A 15,853-nucleotide genomic window follows, 5' to 3' on the forward strand; every position below is an offset into this window, starting at 1 on the left:
TTACTTAATAAATAGAAATATTTCCTAATATATATAATTTTATTTTATATATTACATGTAATTACATACATTTAAATGTATCTCTTAGAATATATAAATAATTTCCTGGGATCACAGGGAATTAAAAAGAACTGGTGTAAGAAATGGAGGTTCAGGGATTGGGAGACAGCCCAGGGTTTGGAGAAGTGTTGCAATTTCCAACCAGGATGAAAGGAAAACTGCAATAACTTTCCTGCTGCAATTCATTTTTACCTTTTCTGGTGATAATGATGAGCTGAATTTAAGACTTTTAGGTTCAGATTGGCCCTTCAGTCAATTTGCCCAGAATGTGCCTCCTAATTCTGCTGATATGAGGAACATTCATCTAGAATTTGAGTTAGGAATGAAGGTTCAGATGTACTGGGATACATGTTTTGCAATCAGGAAGAACCTTCACAATTTCCTGGAGTTATTTGTTATTATATCCTTCTGCAAACACTTGGGAAGGACAATTTTCCCCAACCAGCAAAAAATTGTCTCAAAACCACTTAAAATTTCACCCTCTCTGATTGTTAAGATACTCACAGGTCCTGGAGCTGAAGTCCACAAGCTCCATCAGTCTGGCCAAAACCAGGAAGTTTTCAGTTTCCGCCCTCTAACGTGGCTGGAATATTTAAATTTTACCCCATCCCCACGCGACCAATTACCACAGGGTCTCTGAGGCACCTGAACACACAATGAGCCTTCTCCAGAGACCCTGGGATTCATCCCAAGGTTTCTCCCTGGAGTTTTAGGGATGGGATGCCTGTAGCACGTCAGAATTGATGCCTGCAGAGCCTGAGTGATGCCATTTGGGAACACAACGCTGCCTAGAGGAAACACCAAAACAAGGATTTTTGCTAAAGGCTTGTATTTGAAAGATTTTAAAATTCTTCTCTAATTCCATATTTCTCTTCTCACCCTCCCAAAGAAGCTTTTCCTTCCCTGTTCCTTCAGCTCTCAGTCAGAGGTTCACTGCAGGAAGTCACTTGAGTGGGTGTCAGTGCTTTTCTCCAGCTGCTGGTGGATGTTCTTGCACTCAGAACACTCACTGATGGCTCATCTCCATCCTGGTGGCCACCACACCCTCCACAGCTGCTCTCCTCTCCCGGTGTCTGGGACAATTATTCCCCATGGGCAACGCTCAGCATTTTCCCTTTTCCAAGCTTACCTGGTTCCCATCTGCCCATTTTTGACCAGGAAACCTCATTTTCAAAAGCCATTTTGCAATGTGTGCTCCAAAATGGGTTCAGGAGACTCACCGGGAATAAACTGTACCAGCCAGAGAATCCTGGGATGGCAGGGGTGGGAAGGGACCTTAAAGCTCATCTCATTCCAATGCCCTGCCAGGGGCAGGGATACAGGATGACTCCTGAGGAATGTGTGTCCACCAGGAGCAAACATCAGTGCTGGACATTCCATCTCCTTCCCACATGGTGGCTCCAGCTCCTCTCATGCATCGTCAGGTGCTGTTCCCACAGAAGCTGGACACAGTTCACCCTCGTTTCCCCAGTCCCCACTTGCACAACAACCCAAAACCTTTTGGTTTTGAGAGCAGCAGCTCCAGCACAAAGCCACAGCGTGCACAGTGACAGTGCCACGGCCACAGACTCAGGGTTTAATTCACTAAGGGCTCATGTTCCTGTTTAAAGGGCTCATGTTCAGCTGATGGCCAAGGCAAGACCAGCTGGATAAAGAAATTAAAACCATTAAAGGCTTTCATAAAATATTATCAAAATATTGAATATTTTTCAAATATTCAATATTTTCAAATACTTTTGTATTGCCAAACAATGGCTGTAAGGCCCCTGAGCAAAGAGAGTTGCTCTGGGGTTTATGTTTTAAATGCCTTAATGTTTTAATCAATTAGCAATTATGGGGGTTTATGTTTTAAATAAAACATTAAAAATAATATTTAGCACTATTTAAAGAAAAAATGTACAATCTTGTCTGCACCTATAGTAAACAATGTCCTGAGGGTGGCAGGGAGGAGCAGAAGGGTGGAAGAACAGCAGGAGATACACAAAGAGGTCTCAGTTCATGGTCATGATCACAGAGTCATAGAATTGGTTAGGTTTGAAAAATCCTCTGGGATCATTAAGTCCACCATTCCCACAGCAGTGCCAAGGTCACCACTAATCCATGTCCCCAAGTGCCACATCCACACACCTTTTAAATCCCTCCAGGGATGGGGATTCACCACTGCCCTGGCAACTTGGACAGCCCTTCCCATGAAGGAATTTTCCTTTTCCAACCTAAACCTCCCCTGGTGCAACTTGAGGATGTTATCTCCACATCTGTGGACGTGTGAGCTGAGGCCCTGTGGGTCCTGCCATGGGGGCTCAGCACAGCTGAGGAAAGAGGAACAGGAGCATAAACATCTCAGGGGGATTTAGCCAGGCAGCCTGACTAAATAATAACCAGGGAATTGTTGGCAAGATTTAGGAACAAAGGATTCAGCTGAGTGGCCCTGAGTGCCTGTGAGTTCTGTGTTATCAATAAATCAGCAAACTACCATGATTCTGGCTTGACTTAATCCAGCTGAGCAGCTTCTCCTCCATCCCAAGTTGTTCTGAGTCTCTAGGAGAGTCTCATCACTCTGGATTTCACCATGGACCTGGCACAGGGTGAGACATTGCACTGATTGGGAGGTTTGGGGTTTTTTCATATATGCAGTGCTTTAACACCAAATGTGTCACAGAATTCTGGAATGATTTGGGTTGGAAGGGACCTCAAAGCTCAGTCAGTTCCAACCCCTGCTGTGGGCAGGGACACCTTCCACTAGACCAGGCTGCTCCAACCCTCATCCAAACACCAAAACTGGAGTGAAATTGTTATTTTCAGCTGATATTGAATCAGCCAGCACATCATCTAAATCAAAATGCAGAAGGCCCCAAAAATGTCTCCACATATTTCACAAAAATCCCAGCATATCACCCACATCTCCATTGTATCTGACCACAATGTTAAATGTCCAAGCTCATTTTATTTTCCCGAGTCTCCTCCAAGCCTCCTTCACCTCCCAGTTCCTCAGGCTGTAGATCCAGGGGTTCAGCATGGGGGTCACCACAGTGTAGAGCACAGCAGCCCATTTGTCTCCTCCCCTGGAGGTGTCTGGCCTGGGGATTAAGTACATGAAAATCAACGGCCCATAGAAGGTGCTGAGGGCAGTGAGGTGGGAGGTGCAGGTGGAGAAGGCTTTGCGCTTGCCCTCAGCTGAGCTGATGCTCAGGATGGTGGAGATGATGGCCACATAGGACACCAGGACCACCAGCAGGCTGGGAACACCGAGCAAAGATGAAGAAGTCCTTAGGATGATGAGGCTGAGGGTGGTGTCAGAGGTGGAGAGGGAGATCAGCAGGGAAATGTCACAGAAGAACAGACTGATGGTGCTGGAGCTGCAGAAGAACAAGCTGGACATGCCAATGGCTTGTCCCACAGCATTGGTCAGCCCCAGGAGGTAGGAGCCAGTCACCAGCTGGGAGCAGCGCTCTGGGGACATGACAAGGGGGTAGAGCAGGGGGTGGCAAATGGCCACATATCGGTCATAGGCCATTGCAGCCAGTAGGAAACACTCAGTGACTAGAAACAGGCAAAAAGTGAACATCTGAGCCATGCACCCAGCATAGGTGATTCCCTTCTTCCCCAGCAAAACCCCAGCCAACATCCTGGGGGTGATGATGGTGGAAGTGCAGAGGTTCACAAAAGCCAGGTTGCCAAGGAAATAATACATGGGGGAATGGAGCAGGGCACTGGCTCTGATCAAGGTGATCATGCCCAAATTCCCCAGGATGGTGACAAGGTATGTGAGCAGGAAGAGCAGGAAGAGGATGACCTGAGTTGCCGGGTCCTCACTGAATCCTGCCAAGCTGAACTCAGTTGCTGGGGTGCAATTGCTTCCTGGCATTCCTTCCAAGTGTGTTGTCTGTGTGAACTCCCTGACGGAGGTTTCCTCCAGCTGGAAAACACTCTTTGCAGTGGGATCTGTTTGGAGACAATCCTACAAGATCTAAAACAAGAGTTTAGGCACAGATTGGTTAGACAGTGCTGAGTGGAAGTCATGGCATGGGTAGGGAAAATCTGTAGGTTACACAACCCTGAGGAGCTTTACCTTGGTGCTGCCTTCAATCCCCTGGGTGTCTTCAGCCTGGGACTTTGAAATCATCCAGCACAACGTGAAACACAGAGAAACCAAATAAAAGCTGTAAAAGGCAGCACAGAATTGATTATTCTTCCTTGTGTTGGCATCTGCCAAGCACCTGCTTTGTCTGTCTTCTCCATAGAATCCTGTAAGGGTTTGGGTTGGATGGGATCTTGAAGACCATCTCATTGCATCCCCTGCTATGGGCAGGGACACCTTCCATTAGACCAGATTGTTCCAAGCCTGTCCAGTGTGGTCTTGAACACTTCCAGAGAAGGGGCACCCAAAAATTCCTGACTATGAAGTCTCCCCTCCCTCCTGATTCACCGGTTTGGCTCTAAAATATTTTCCCAGCTCTTTATTCTGTTCCTGCAGTCTTCAAACAAAAACATGCAACACCCAAAGCTCAGCAATCTCCTCCTGAAAATATTTATTTTTGGGGAAAAAAAAAATTAAAAATCACCTTTTGGATGTGCCTTATATCAACAAGAGTAAGATCCACAAGTGTTCCTTAGAGGAAAGCTGCCAGTCCTCATCCAGGAGCCCTTTGTGGTCAGTGAGAAGTACCCAGAGCGAGTGTTCCAGCGGGGTGTTCTCACCACACACCTGCAGTAGATCACCTGGATTTGGTGCTAATCCCAGAGTACAATAAGGAACTGGAGCCCAGGAGCCTCCAGGTAGGAGCTGAGATGAAGACTGAAGCTGTTTCTTCTTTGCAAGGAAAAATGACAGGAGATGGGTGGCTCAGTCCTTACTCGTGGCTCTCCAGGATGATCGTCCCCTATGCCTCTGCAGCCTCCCTGCTTCCCTCCTGATGCTCTTCAAGGCAGATGTTAAGGGGCTCTGCAGGTGAATTTAAAAATATACCACTGTCAGCAAAGACTTTTTTCCTAGTAATTTGGGGATTTAGAGGCTCTTGGAACCCCAGGAGAGTGACAAAGCCCAAAGCAGGTTGTTATTGCTTCTCTGAGCTTCTGAGTTTGGAGGTGATTACACAGAGGAGATTATCTCACCTTAATAAGCTCCAGGGCTTTGGGGACTCCCCAGAGCAACCACAGTGCAAAACCCCACCTCTCGTGTCCAATTTTTGAGCATTCCAGAGATGTTCAGCTCTACAAATTCCATGTTTGGCCTTATCACACCAGTGAGCTGAGGGGAATCTCACTGGTGGGGCACAGTCCCATGGGAGCTGGTATCCATCAGCAATTCCAGCCACCAGAGATGATGAACCACCTTTCTACCCATTCCAAATTCCTTAGACCCAAACCACAGCTCACCTGTCCCATCCCTGGAAGTGTTCAAGGTCAGGTTGAATGGGGCTTGGAGCAGCCTGGGCTGTGGATGGAATGGTAGGGGATGGAATGAGGTGATCCTTAAGGTCCCTTCCCAATCAAACCACTGGTGATTCCAAGACGATTCCATGATTTCTCCATGCATGTATTTTGTATTGTTTCCTTTCAAATTTAAACTCCCAAATTTAGATGATTTATTAAAGAAATAATTTTTAAATTTTTTCAGGAATAAAGAGGGAAGCACCAAACATACAAGAATCATTCCCATGTCCATCAAATCATTATTAAGTAGAAGCCTCTTCCCTCATCCCTGTCTTCTTCTTTCCTGGAAATCCTTAGGATCCCACAGTTTCTCTGAGACATCAGCTGGGATTACCAGAGGATTTGCTCTGTCAGAAATACAGAGCAGTTTAGAACACTTGTTCCTCTGCATCTTTATCCTTTCACCAGGTCTCTAGAATGATGTTGTGAGAGAAGTTTGGAATTACTAGAAATGGATCAGCTTCACAGTTTTCCCCCTCTGTTTTTCAACTATTTCCAAATTATTGGAATTACTCTCAAATACACCCAAGAAAATTCCTGTGAAAGGATCAATCACAGGAACATCCTAAATAGAGAAAACTGCCTCCAGCAGCAGCTGGAATGTTCCCATTGCTGCTCTTACCTGGTCTCCAGGTGCTCCTGCCAGAGCTCCCAACAGCCATTGCCATTCTCAAACAGGAGCTATGGAAGACATTCCTGCTGTCCATGAGGGTGAGGAGGCACTTTGGGATGTTCTTGGCTATGCAATCAGACAAGGGAGTGTCAATGATCTCATGGTCCCTTCCGAGCAAAAGCAGCCCCTGATTCCATGGGATGATCAGCACCTCTCCCAGTTCCATTCCAGACACACCCTCCCACTAACCCAGGACTTTCCTTTTTCTGCACCACATCAGGGATGTGCTGCCGAATGCCCCGGGCATGAGATGCCCCAGCGCTCCCGGGATGTCTCAGCATCCCCGGGGATATCTCAGCATTCCCGGGATGCCGCTCCACGCCGATCCCGCGGTCCGGCGCCGTCTCGGGCTGCAGTGCCGGGCGCTCCCCACGGGGCGGCAGCACCGAGCGCTCCCAGCCCGGCCGGTCCCGCCGTCCGGGGGCGGCCGCGCCTTTAACCCGCCCTGACCCGGCGGGGCCGCGACCGCCGCGGGCAAAACCCCCTGATCCCCTTGGTTTCACCCTCCAAGGCACAGGATCGCAACATTTCCTGAGCCAAAAGGGACCCACGGGGAGCATCGAGTCCTGGGCCCGCACAGAATTCCCCGCCGTGCCCGGGAGCGTTGTCCAGAGCCCGGCTCTTCCCCCAAGACCCTGATAACACAGTGGGCCTGGGAGAAGGATGACGACGGGGGAGTTTTATTTATATCTCGTTATACGATCGTTCTATCGATCAGTTATGTATCGTTATCGGTAACCCTACAATCAATATGTCCCTTCTGTCTCGCTATACATCCTTACACATCGCTATAAATCGCTTTCACGGCGGCGGCTCCAGTGACCGACGGAAGCCCCGCCTGACCCCCCGCTCCCCTTCCCGCAGTCAGACCAGGTTTCCTTCCCGGCTCCAGCCCTGGATTCCCGCGGCAGTCTCAGGTGTCTCGTTCCATAAAGCAAATTACTCACAGCAACACAGAGCCCGCCCGAGCTGGTCCCTCCGGAGAGCACCGACCACCTCATTCTTACCCCAAACTGTGCATTCTGGCCCCGGCACACTCACTCAGATTCTACCCCAAAATGTTCATTATGGCTCCTACGGAATCCGCCCCGGAGCGACGCCCCGGGCCCCGCTCGGCCGAGACAGCTCCGGTGTTCCCTGCCCGCAGCTCCCGCTGCTGCCGCCTTCCCGCTCCGTGTCCCGGGACGGGAGAGCGATCCCTGTGCCGGGACACCCATCACTGCACCGGGACAGCGATCCCGGCGCCAGGACACCCATCTCCGTGCCGGGACACCGATTCCCCGTTCCCCACTCGGGGCTGTCCCCGTTCCCCGCTCACCTCCGAGTTCGTCCCAGCGGCCTCCGGTGCCCCCGTCCCGGCCCCGCCGCTCCCCGGGCTCCGCTACGGCGCTCCGGAGTTCGGTCCCAGAAAAAAACCCCGGGTTTTATTTCTGAGCTCGGACTAGCAGGACTTGCCCCAACCCCCCCAGTGTGATGTAGGACAGCCGGAATCCCGGCGGTGTCGGGCGGTGCATTGGACCGGAATGGGGGGACCGACCGAGCGGGTCCAGCCCCGTGTGGGGGCTCCAGGGACAGCGGGAGGCGCCGGCTCCGGCCCTCTGGGCTTTATTCTCCGGCGCCCCGGGGGAAAGAGGGAGGGAGGGATAGAGGGGAATGAGGAGGGGAGGGAGAAGGGGTGGCAGGATAAGGGAGGAAGGGCCGGAGGGGTAGAGGGAGGTACAGGATGGGACCCCGAGGCCTCCGTGCCTCACCTGGGCCCCTCCGAGGGAGCCCGGCCCGGCCGCCGCCACCCGCACCGAGCGCTGAACGAGCACAGGGGACCGGGGCGGCTCCCGCGCATTTAAATCCCTCGGTCCCGCCCCGCGCACCTGAGCAGGACCCGGCCCGCCCCGTCTGGGGCCGCTCGCCCCGGGAGCATCTGCTCGTCCTGGTCCGGCATCAGCTCTTCGTGCCTGCAGGAAGATGGGAACTGCAGCGGGAGTCTCCCATCCCCATGGATGCACCTCTCCCCGCAAGCTCTCGCACTGACCCAGCGTGTTTTCCACCTCCCTTGTCCCAGACAGGGAAACACAGGCTGCTCCTCTGGGCAGGGGAGCGGCTCCTGTGCTATTCCCAAAAACAGAACTCCTGGAATTAGTGCCCTGGGAGCCCAGTCTGGTCCTTCCAGTGATAAAAAGAAAATGACATCCCGGTCCAGTGCATTCCAGCAGGACTGGGCACTCCTGGCCACGGTGACCAGTCCATGGAAGTTGGACCGGTGACAATCCAGGGGGATTTGAAGTTGGATTCTTGCAGATTTCATTGTGCAGAAGCTCCAATTCTTTTCAGCACCTTTTGTTTAAATGTTTCCCTGCTGGAAAAGGTCAATTAGTCTTTTGAATGGCCAGAGGCAGGGAAAACCAACCAGCATTCCCTGCACATCTCCATCACTTCCATGTCCACCTGCAGCGAGTGGCTGAAGGACAGGAGCCAGCCCAGGACAGGCTCAGAGATGAAGCTTCCAGCCCAAACCATTCCAGGATGATTCCACCATCTCTCTCCCTGCATCTATTTTGTATTATTTCCTCTCAAATTTAGATGATTTGTTAAAGGAAAATAACATCTAAAATTATTGCAGGAATAAAAAGGGGAATTGTAAAACATACAAGAATCACTCCCACGTCCATCAAATAATTTTTAAATTGGAAGCTTGCTCCCTCATCTCTGTCCTTGTTTTGCTTTCCTGGAAATCCTTAGGATCCTACGGTTTCTAAGTGTATTTCACTCCCCAAGAGGGGATGGAAACTTCCGGATGCATTAGGAAAAGGATTTTTTTTTTTATTCCAAGGAATGACAAGCAGAGAGATGGCCTTGGACACTAGGGATGAACACCTTCACCATTCCCTCTCTCCAAACCCTGTGCAGATGGGGCTGGGAATGCCGGAAGGAGCCGGGTGTGCCTCTAATTGCAGAGCGTGCCTTTAATCCCGGCCTAAGCCAGCTCAGCCTTTGAGCCTGTCCCAGGGCGGGGACAGGCCAGGACAGGTCTGTGCCCATCCCAGCACCCAGGTGCACCAGTCCCCGGCCTGCTCCACACCCTCCAGGCCGCTGTCTGGCCATTCCAGACCATTGCAGCAGGATCTCTGCCTCCTCTCCCACGCCCACAATTTGCCCGCAGTGACGGGGTCCTGTGGCTAATTGGAGGCAAATGTGGCAGCCACGTCTGGCTGAGCAGCTCCCTGCAGGTGGCGGCGAGATGTGACCTACTTGTCACTGGAATCACGCCCCTGCTCGGAGAGCCCTGAGCTCATCTGACAGCTGGAGCCAGCTGACCCCGGGAGGGAGCAGAACCGGGGGAGCTGAGGCTGCTGCCAGCTGGAAGCGCTGCCAGGACAGGTCTGGCACCCCAGAGCAGCAGGAGGGAGAAGGGACCTCCATGGGGGCACTGGGTGAGGGGCAGGAGGAAGGTGTGGCCTTTCCATTTGGCCCTGGTACTCTTCTCTTGGGAGTTTTTAACTTCCAGAGCTGGGTTTCTGTTTGCATGTGCCCCTGGGAATCGCAGGGCTGTCTCTGGTGTGCGGTTTCTGGGCAGGACTTCGTGTGGGTGCCAGGGCTGTGGATGGAGAGAGGTACAAAGGGACACAGGAACCTTTCTCCGGCCTGAGCTAAGCATGGAGAGAGGATCAGCAGGTGAATCCTGTGCCTGGAACAGCAGGAATAGGGACAGCACTGAGGTGACTCCAGCTCTGGGTCTTGTCACTCCTTTTTCCTTGCTCTGTTGCAATTTTATCACAAGATGCCTTTTTAGTGCCCTTCTTTTTCTTGAGCAAATAACGCCAAGTGCACCATTCTGTGGATTGATGGATCCCTCCAGCTCCAACCCTGTCCTTTGGGCAGGCAGATCCAGCTTTGGAGCCCTCTCCTGTGCCACAAGCAGTGTGACAGCAGCCTGCTGGCCCATTCCCCGGGGAGTGTCCTGCCTCCTCCCTGTGTGACCCCTGGCTGTGCCTGTGGCAGGTGCAGGAAGCAGAGTCTGCCTGCCCGGGCAGCATTTGGCGAGGGCAAAGGGCCTGTGAGTGGTGCTGCTGCATTAGCCAGGGCCTGCCTGCTGTGCAAAGCCTTATTAGAGAGCAAAAGGGGCTTTATTTCAGGCTGGAAGTCATCGAGCCTGTTCAGGCAGATGTTTATTTCCTCTGCTCCCTGGAATGATGTCATTGTGGCCAGTAAAGTTCTGTGCTTCCCCAAAGCTGGGCAAACTGCTCTGGTACTTTCTCAGGCTCCCCGGGCAGCACTCTATAAAACACAGGCAGTGTACAACTGGTTTCACAAGGAATTTCTGTTTAGCCTACTCATTATAGTGCTCCAAAGGGAATCTGAGGTGTTTGTATTCCATGATTCTTGAGAACCAGTCACTGTTTATGCTGGCAGGTTTCCAAATAAGGAGAAAAAAGGGAAACTTCTGGGTCAAATTCTTGCTCTTAAGCTTTTATAGTCCTTACCTCTTGGATGAGTCCTGTGCTCTGACATCAATCCTCCCACAGAGCACCAACCAGAGCCCTTCTGGCCTTTGGGATCTGAGGTGACATGGAAGGATCACCTGCTTATTTTTTTAATACCTCTGGCCTAAGACTTACTTTAACCCTCACTGTTTTTCCTACTGCCAAGAAGAATCCTGGAATTACGGGTTTCTTGGACACTACCATTTCCTGCTCTCTGCTGGAAAGCAGGTAATCTTATTCCAGCTAGGGAAAAATGCAAGTTAAACTTTTTAACTTCACAAAAATGTCTGAGCCTAGGAAGTGGAAATTAATGGCTCTGTATCCCTAAAATTAGATATACTTTAGGGATATGTACACCAAAACCAATTTAAGATGCTTCAACTGCAACAGCCTTTTCCACGTAAGTGTCTCTAAATCTTTTTTTTCCTACTGTTAGAGGAACAGAATAAATAACAGCACCTGTGTATTTTAAAATTACGTTGTTAATAAAATCCTGGTACATTTACATAAATGACAACATTAATGTACAATTAAACAAAGCATTGTAATATTACAGCAACAAAAGAGGACCTACATATTTGTACAGATAGCTGGAGCAGCTACTTGAAAATACTTTCCAAAATAAAGCCTTCTGTGGCATTTTTCAGTGATAATTTTGACCCCCCCTGTATGGCTTTCTGTAATAAATAGGGTTATTGGAGCTGGTGGTGTTCAGCAGATGTGTACCTAAAGCACAAAGGGAGTGTGCCCTGACCAACCTGTCAGCTGACTAAAAATCCTTATCCATGCATGCAATTTGCCTCTGTGTAAATCCTTTATGAACAAGGCCATGTCAGATTTTGATGGATTTGCTGGGAGATGCTGGTGGTTCCTTCTCCTTCCCTTTATCTAAACTGTGTCTGTGCTGGGCTTTGGAGCCTGGGCCCAGCTGAGCCTCCTCCTTCCACTGTGTTTAGATACAATGGGAATAAATTGTTGAATTTCTAATAAGGAATAAATAGTTCTCCACTGAAAACTTGGTTTCCTCTTGCTCACCTGTCTACAACAAATGGAAGTATCCTGGCAAATGATTTTTGGTGGTTGCTTAGCACAGCTCAGTGGGAATAGCTAGAGGTCTTTCCTTAATCCCAACCAGCTCCAGAGAGAGAGCAAACCACTGAGCTGGATGTTCTTTGGAGGCCAGGGGAGGCTTTTATTGCTTTTATTACAACTGGGCAGTTTTTCAGCCTATTGCCAGCTCCTGCTACACCTGAGCCTCCTACAAAGTGTGTTTTGTGAAGTAGGATCTCACAGGTAATGCTCAGAAACAGGCTTTTAAGGTGAAGAAAGTGACTGACTGACACTATCAGACCTTGACAGCAAAAGGGTAGACAGTCTTTTTCTTTCTCCTCAAAACAGATCCAGATTAACAACTGGCACAGTGAAACTGTATTTCAAAACACTCAAACCCCCAACTCTCCCCTCCCCTCCCTGCCCCAGCTCAGCTCCTCATTCATACTAGGCTTAAAGAGTGAGTAATGTCAGTGTTAGTATTAGTTTCTACTCAGCTTTGAACATACCAAACCTCTCTCTCAAGGTGCAAACAGTTTTGGGGGAAGTTTCTGTCGGTCTGTTGCGATGCACAGACACTGGTACTACTGAGGGGAAGTATTTGTGTGCAGACAGATGGCTCGTGGGATGGGCTTTAGGATCAGGAAACTCCTTCTAGGCAGCCTTTTTACGGGGAAAACATCTGTGTGGATGAACCTAAGCCCATGTATTAGTGCTGGGCTTAGCTCAATTGCCTCTTTCTCCACAGCCCGGCGCCGTGATCATGGAAAGGGCAGCGCCAGTGGCTGCGGTTGGGGCTCTCCCCTGCAGCCCAGCTGGTGTCTGGGCCGTGGCAGTGTGGTCGGTGTGACAGTGTTGTTCCTGTGGCAGCAGCAGCAGCACAGAGAAGCCAGCTCCCCTCCCTCGGCACGGGGGGTGCCCGTTCCAGGCTCCAGGGCACTCTCAGGAAGGTGCAGGAGGCAGCCAGCCCCTGCAGCGCGGTTTGCCAGCCGGGCCGGGGCTGCCTCACACCCGGGAGGTGACGTACACCGAGTGCAGGCGCCCGGCCAGGGCTGCCTGCAGGTCCCTCAGAGGGTCCAGGCCCTGCACTTTGCTGTTCCTGCTGTAGATGAGCTGCTTGAACGAGTCCTGCTCCAGCAGGGAGCTCATGTGCTTGAGGAAGAAGCCCTCGCAGAAAGAGGCCAGTTCTGGTGCATTGTGAATCTGGGGAAGACAGCAGCGTTATTAACCCCTTCTGTACGTCACAGACCTAAATGACATCCCTGAGCCTCTCAATCCTAATGCTTTTCTCCTTTCTGTCTCTTAGAAAACATTAAAAGACAGGAGTAAAAGTGGAAAAGCACTGAAGGCAGGACTTTGATCATTTCTCCTGGTGCTTTTTGCAGGGGGGCATCCAGGCTTTTTTAATTCCTTCCCCTGCTGGCCTGCTGTTGGCAGGGCTGCTGGCCTGCACTCCAGCCCCTTCCCTTCCTGCAGCAGAGCAGCTGGCTGATGAGGTGGCCAAGGTACCTGTTTGGCTGAGCCACAGCACACAACAAGGCTGCTGTGCTGGCAGATGGTGAGCAGGGCTCGGGGCAATCAGGACACGGGTCACAGGACGGGAGCCTCATCCCATCAAGGAGGGGCTGAACACAGGAGAACAGGGATGCTGCACTCCTGAAGCACCAGGAGGTGATTTCTGCCTGGGACCTGGCTCCTTTTGCTTCAGGATCAGTAACAAGAACAATGAAACTCAAATTCAATATTAAGAAGCTCTGTGCACACACAGCCTCTTCCTGGGAATTCTGTGCAAATAATAATTTAAGGAAAAGTACATAATGGCCAGTAGGGAATGCTGTTTCCCCTTTTTACCACTGCACACTGTTAAATATTTGGTCTGAAAGAAACCAGCCCAATGTGAGAAAAACTAAAAAGCATCAGTGGGACACTATACACACAGTTGGGAAAAAAAATCATTACCAGCCCTCTGTGCAGTTTTCTTCTTGTCTTTAAGGGATCTGATCCTGCAAAATTCCAGGAAGGGCAGAGTATTTCTCTGATTTAGGTTATTTGCTACAGAGGTGCATATCTGTCACACAACAGACTTTATGCTCCTTTTGGAGCTGAAAAGAATATTCTCTAGCAGCAGGGGTGCTAAGAAAGGGTTCACTCTGTAGTTGCTGTGGTGTGATCAACTGCCCCTGCTGCTCCCAGGATTTGAATCCCTCAGGATTTGCTGATGTTGCTGTATCAGCCTGCTAAGACAGCTTTCCCCTACTCTGCAGGGATCCCCCATCCATTTCATCCATGATTGCCCCAGACAAGAAAACACACCGGGGCTCTGCAGGACTTTCCAGCCTGGAGCTGGGAATCATCTCCCTTGTGTTGTGGCTGGGAGGAGTTCCCTGCAGGGAGGGTGCCCACCTGGGGTTTTTAGTTACCAGCAGCAGCACTCAAGCTGCTCACTGGGGTTCTCAAACCAGGGGGGTTGGATCTACCTTTGCATATTTATAGATGTTGACAGAGTTGTCCATGCTGATGGTCTGGGCACAGAGGATTTCACAGTGTCTCTGGAGGCCGTCCAGCTGGAACAGGCTGGCAGCCGACAGCAGCTATGGGGACAAGAGAGAGGCTATTTGAGATCATGAGGCTTGAAAGGCCTGGGGAAGGCAAACAGGACCGATGATTTCCTCTCTGAAGAGTCTCTGACTTGCTGTGTTAATGGCCAAGTCCTCATTAAACAGCAAAAAGGCTGCTTCATGCTGAAGTGACAGACTGACACATTTCCCCTCTTAGCAAAAGCTCCTCCCACAAGTATATTTGCTCTCCTTTCTGTCAGCGCCACACACAAACACCAAGCAGCGATGTTTTGAAACTTTAAAGCCCATTTCCAAGCATTAAATATGCTCCTGGACTGAATGGGAGCCTGCTGTTAGTTCCTGGATTTTGCCTTTCAACTCTGTTTTATGCCCCAGCGCACTTGGCAAGACTTGGAAGAAAAAGCTCTCTCACCTCTAAGATATCAGTGGTGGGAATTTCCATGGATTCTGTCCCTCCATAGTATAAATACTGCATCAGCATCTGGAATGGGAAGAAGGCCAGGCATGAAGTTATCAGGGCAGTCACAAGGGGCTGTTGATGGCTGTGCTCCCCTTCCTGAGCAGACGAGAATCACGTCCTGTGCCGGCTCTCACCTCCACTGGTGGCTTTTTTCTCACTCCCTAGCATAGCAAATCTGCTGCTTTCTAACAGTCTTTTTTTTCTTGGGCCCTGAAAAGGGCCCTGCTGGGGACTTTGGGCTGAGGGTGACAGCGTGTCTCTGAGCAACACCACTGTCCTTGTCTGGGATCCGGGCTGCTGAAGCCTGGCAGGCCGGTCACGCGCGGAGCTGCCAGCGAGCCCAGCGTGAGCATCCCGGGGACCTCCCAGCCACTCACCTCCCCTGCTGGGCTTCTAATCAGCTTCCAGCCCCTCTTCAGGCCTGGAGGAAAAGGCATTAATTGTCTGCAGGGAGAGCAAGAGGCAGCTCCTGCTCTTTGATCTGCATGTGCGCACTCCCAGCCCAGGCAGTGTCAGGGGAGGGAATGGATTTGCTGTTGGATCACAGAAGTGTCCTGGGTGCTGTGTGGGGCTTGCAAGCTCTGCTTGCCATTCCTAACAGGGCTGGGAACAAAACTAAGCTGCTCCTTGAGAGATTGCCTTATTTGTTTAACAGAGTTACATGAGAGCACAGCTCTTGCCAGCAGAGCCCTGAGCAGGACCCAAATCTCTGGTGGCTCAGCATCCTCCACCCTACCTGAGCCTGCCTCTTCTTAACCCCTCTGACTGTATTCACCATCATAGAGTTAAATACTTCACTGCTTCAATTCTTTCTGATCTGTCTCTCTCCCTCCAGAAGCATAAGTTTATCTTTAGAAACCTTTTGATGTACAAATGCTGTTAAGGAAGCTTGTTTCAATACTCAGTTACATTTTCTTCCCTGTTGCGGCTTGAACCTACAGAATTTGGATATCACCTGTCCAACACAAAACTTGTACAGCCCCTTACAAGCAGAACAAAGATGTTCTCATGGTCAACTTACTTCCCTCTAGTGAGATAACAGCACTGCTGACCAACAGACCATGTCTGTTTGCTTATAAAAAGAGAAAAAACCCTCAGCCCTTTAGTGAAACAGCTACAT

General features: G+C 50.5%; 2 protein-coding genes across 6 annotated transcripts in view; both read right to left on the reverse strand.

The window, feature by feature from the left end:
• Window positions 1–2,984: 2,984 nt before the first annotated feature.
• Window positions 2,985–8,015, reverse strand: LOC115485490 (olfactory receptor 5G3). 5 transcript variants are annotated; one of them, XM_050974765.1, is made up of 7 exons: window positions 7,485–8,015; window positions 6,116–6,232; window positions 5,437–5,494; window positions 4,915–5,002; window positions 4,623–4,765; window positions 4,130–4,220; window positions 2,985–4,027 (listed from the first exon to the last, which is right to left on the reverse strand). In XM_050974765.1, exon 7 carries the CDS (start codon window positions 3,923–3,925, stop codon window positions 2,999–3,001), a length of 927 nt encoding a protein of 308 aa, XP_050830722.1. In that variant the 5' UTR covers window positions 3,926–4,027; window positions 4,130–4,220; window positions 4,623–4,765; window positions 4,915–5,002; window positions 5,437–5,494; window positions 6,116–6,232; window positions 7,485–8,015; the 3' UTR covers window positions 2,985–2,998. The 5 variants fall into 5 exon arrangements, with proteins under 5 accessions (XP_050830722.1, XP_030096498.2, XP_030096497.2 ...); XM_030240638.2 differs by lacking the exon at window positions 5,437–5,494; XM_030240637.2 differs by having other exon boundaries at window positions 4,623–5,002.
• A 3,091-nt stretch (window positions 8,016–11,106) lies between these two features.
• Window positions 11,107–15,853, reverse strand: part of ABTB2 (ankyrin repeat and BTB domain containing 2) — a 111,325-nt gene continuing 106,578 nt past the window's right edge. Inside the window, exons 15-17 of the mRNA XM_009097080.4 lie at window positions 14,686–14,754; window positions 14,172–14,285; window positions 11,107–12,897 (exon numbers count right to left, since the gene is read on the reverse strand). Of these exons, the coding sequence (XP_009095328.1) occupies window positions 12,700–12,897; window positions 14,172–14,285; window positions 14,686–14,754 (381 nt within the window). The 3' untranslated portion in view covers window positions 11,107–12,699. The remainder of the gene's footprint in view (window positions 12,898–14,171; window positions 14,286–14,685; window positions 14,755–15,853) is intronic.

The sequence above is a fragment of the Serinus canaria genome, chromosome 5 (genome assembly GCF_022539315.1).
Source record: "Serinus canaria isolate serCan28SL12 chromosome 5, serCan2020, whole genome shotgun sequence".
Taxonomy (NCBI): domain Eukaryota; kingdom Metazoa; phylum Chordata; class Aves; order Passeriformes; family Fringillidae; genus Serinus; species Serinus canaria.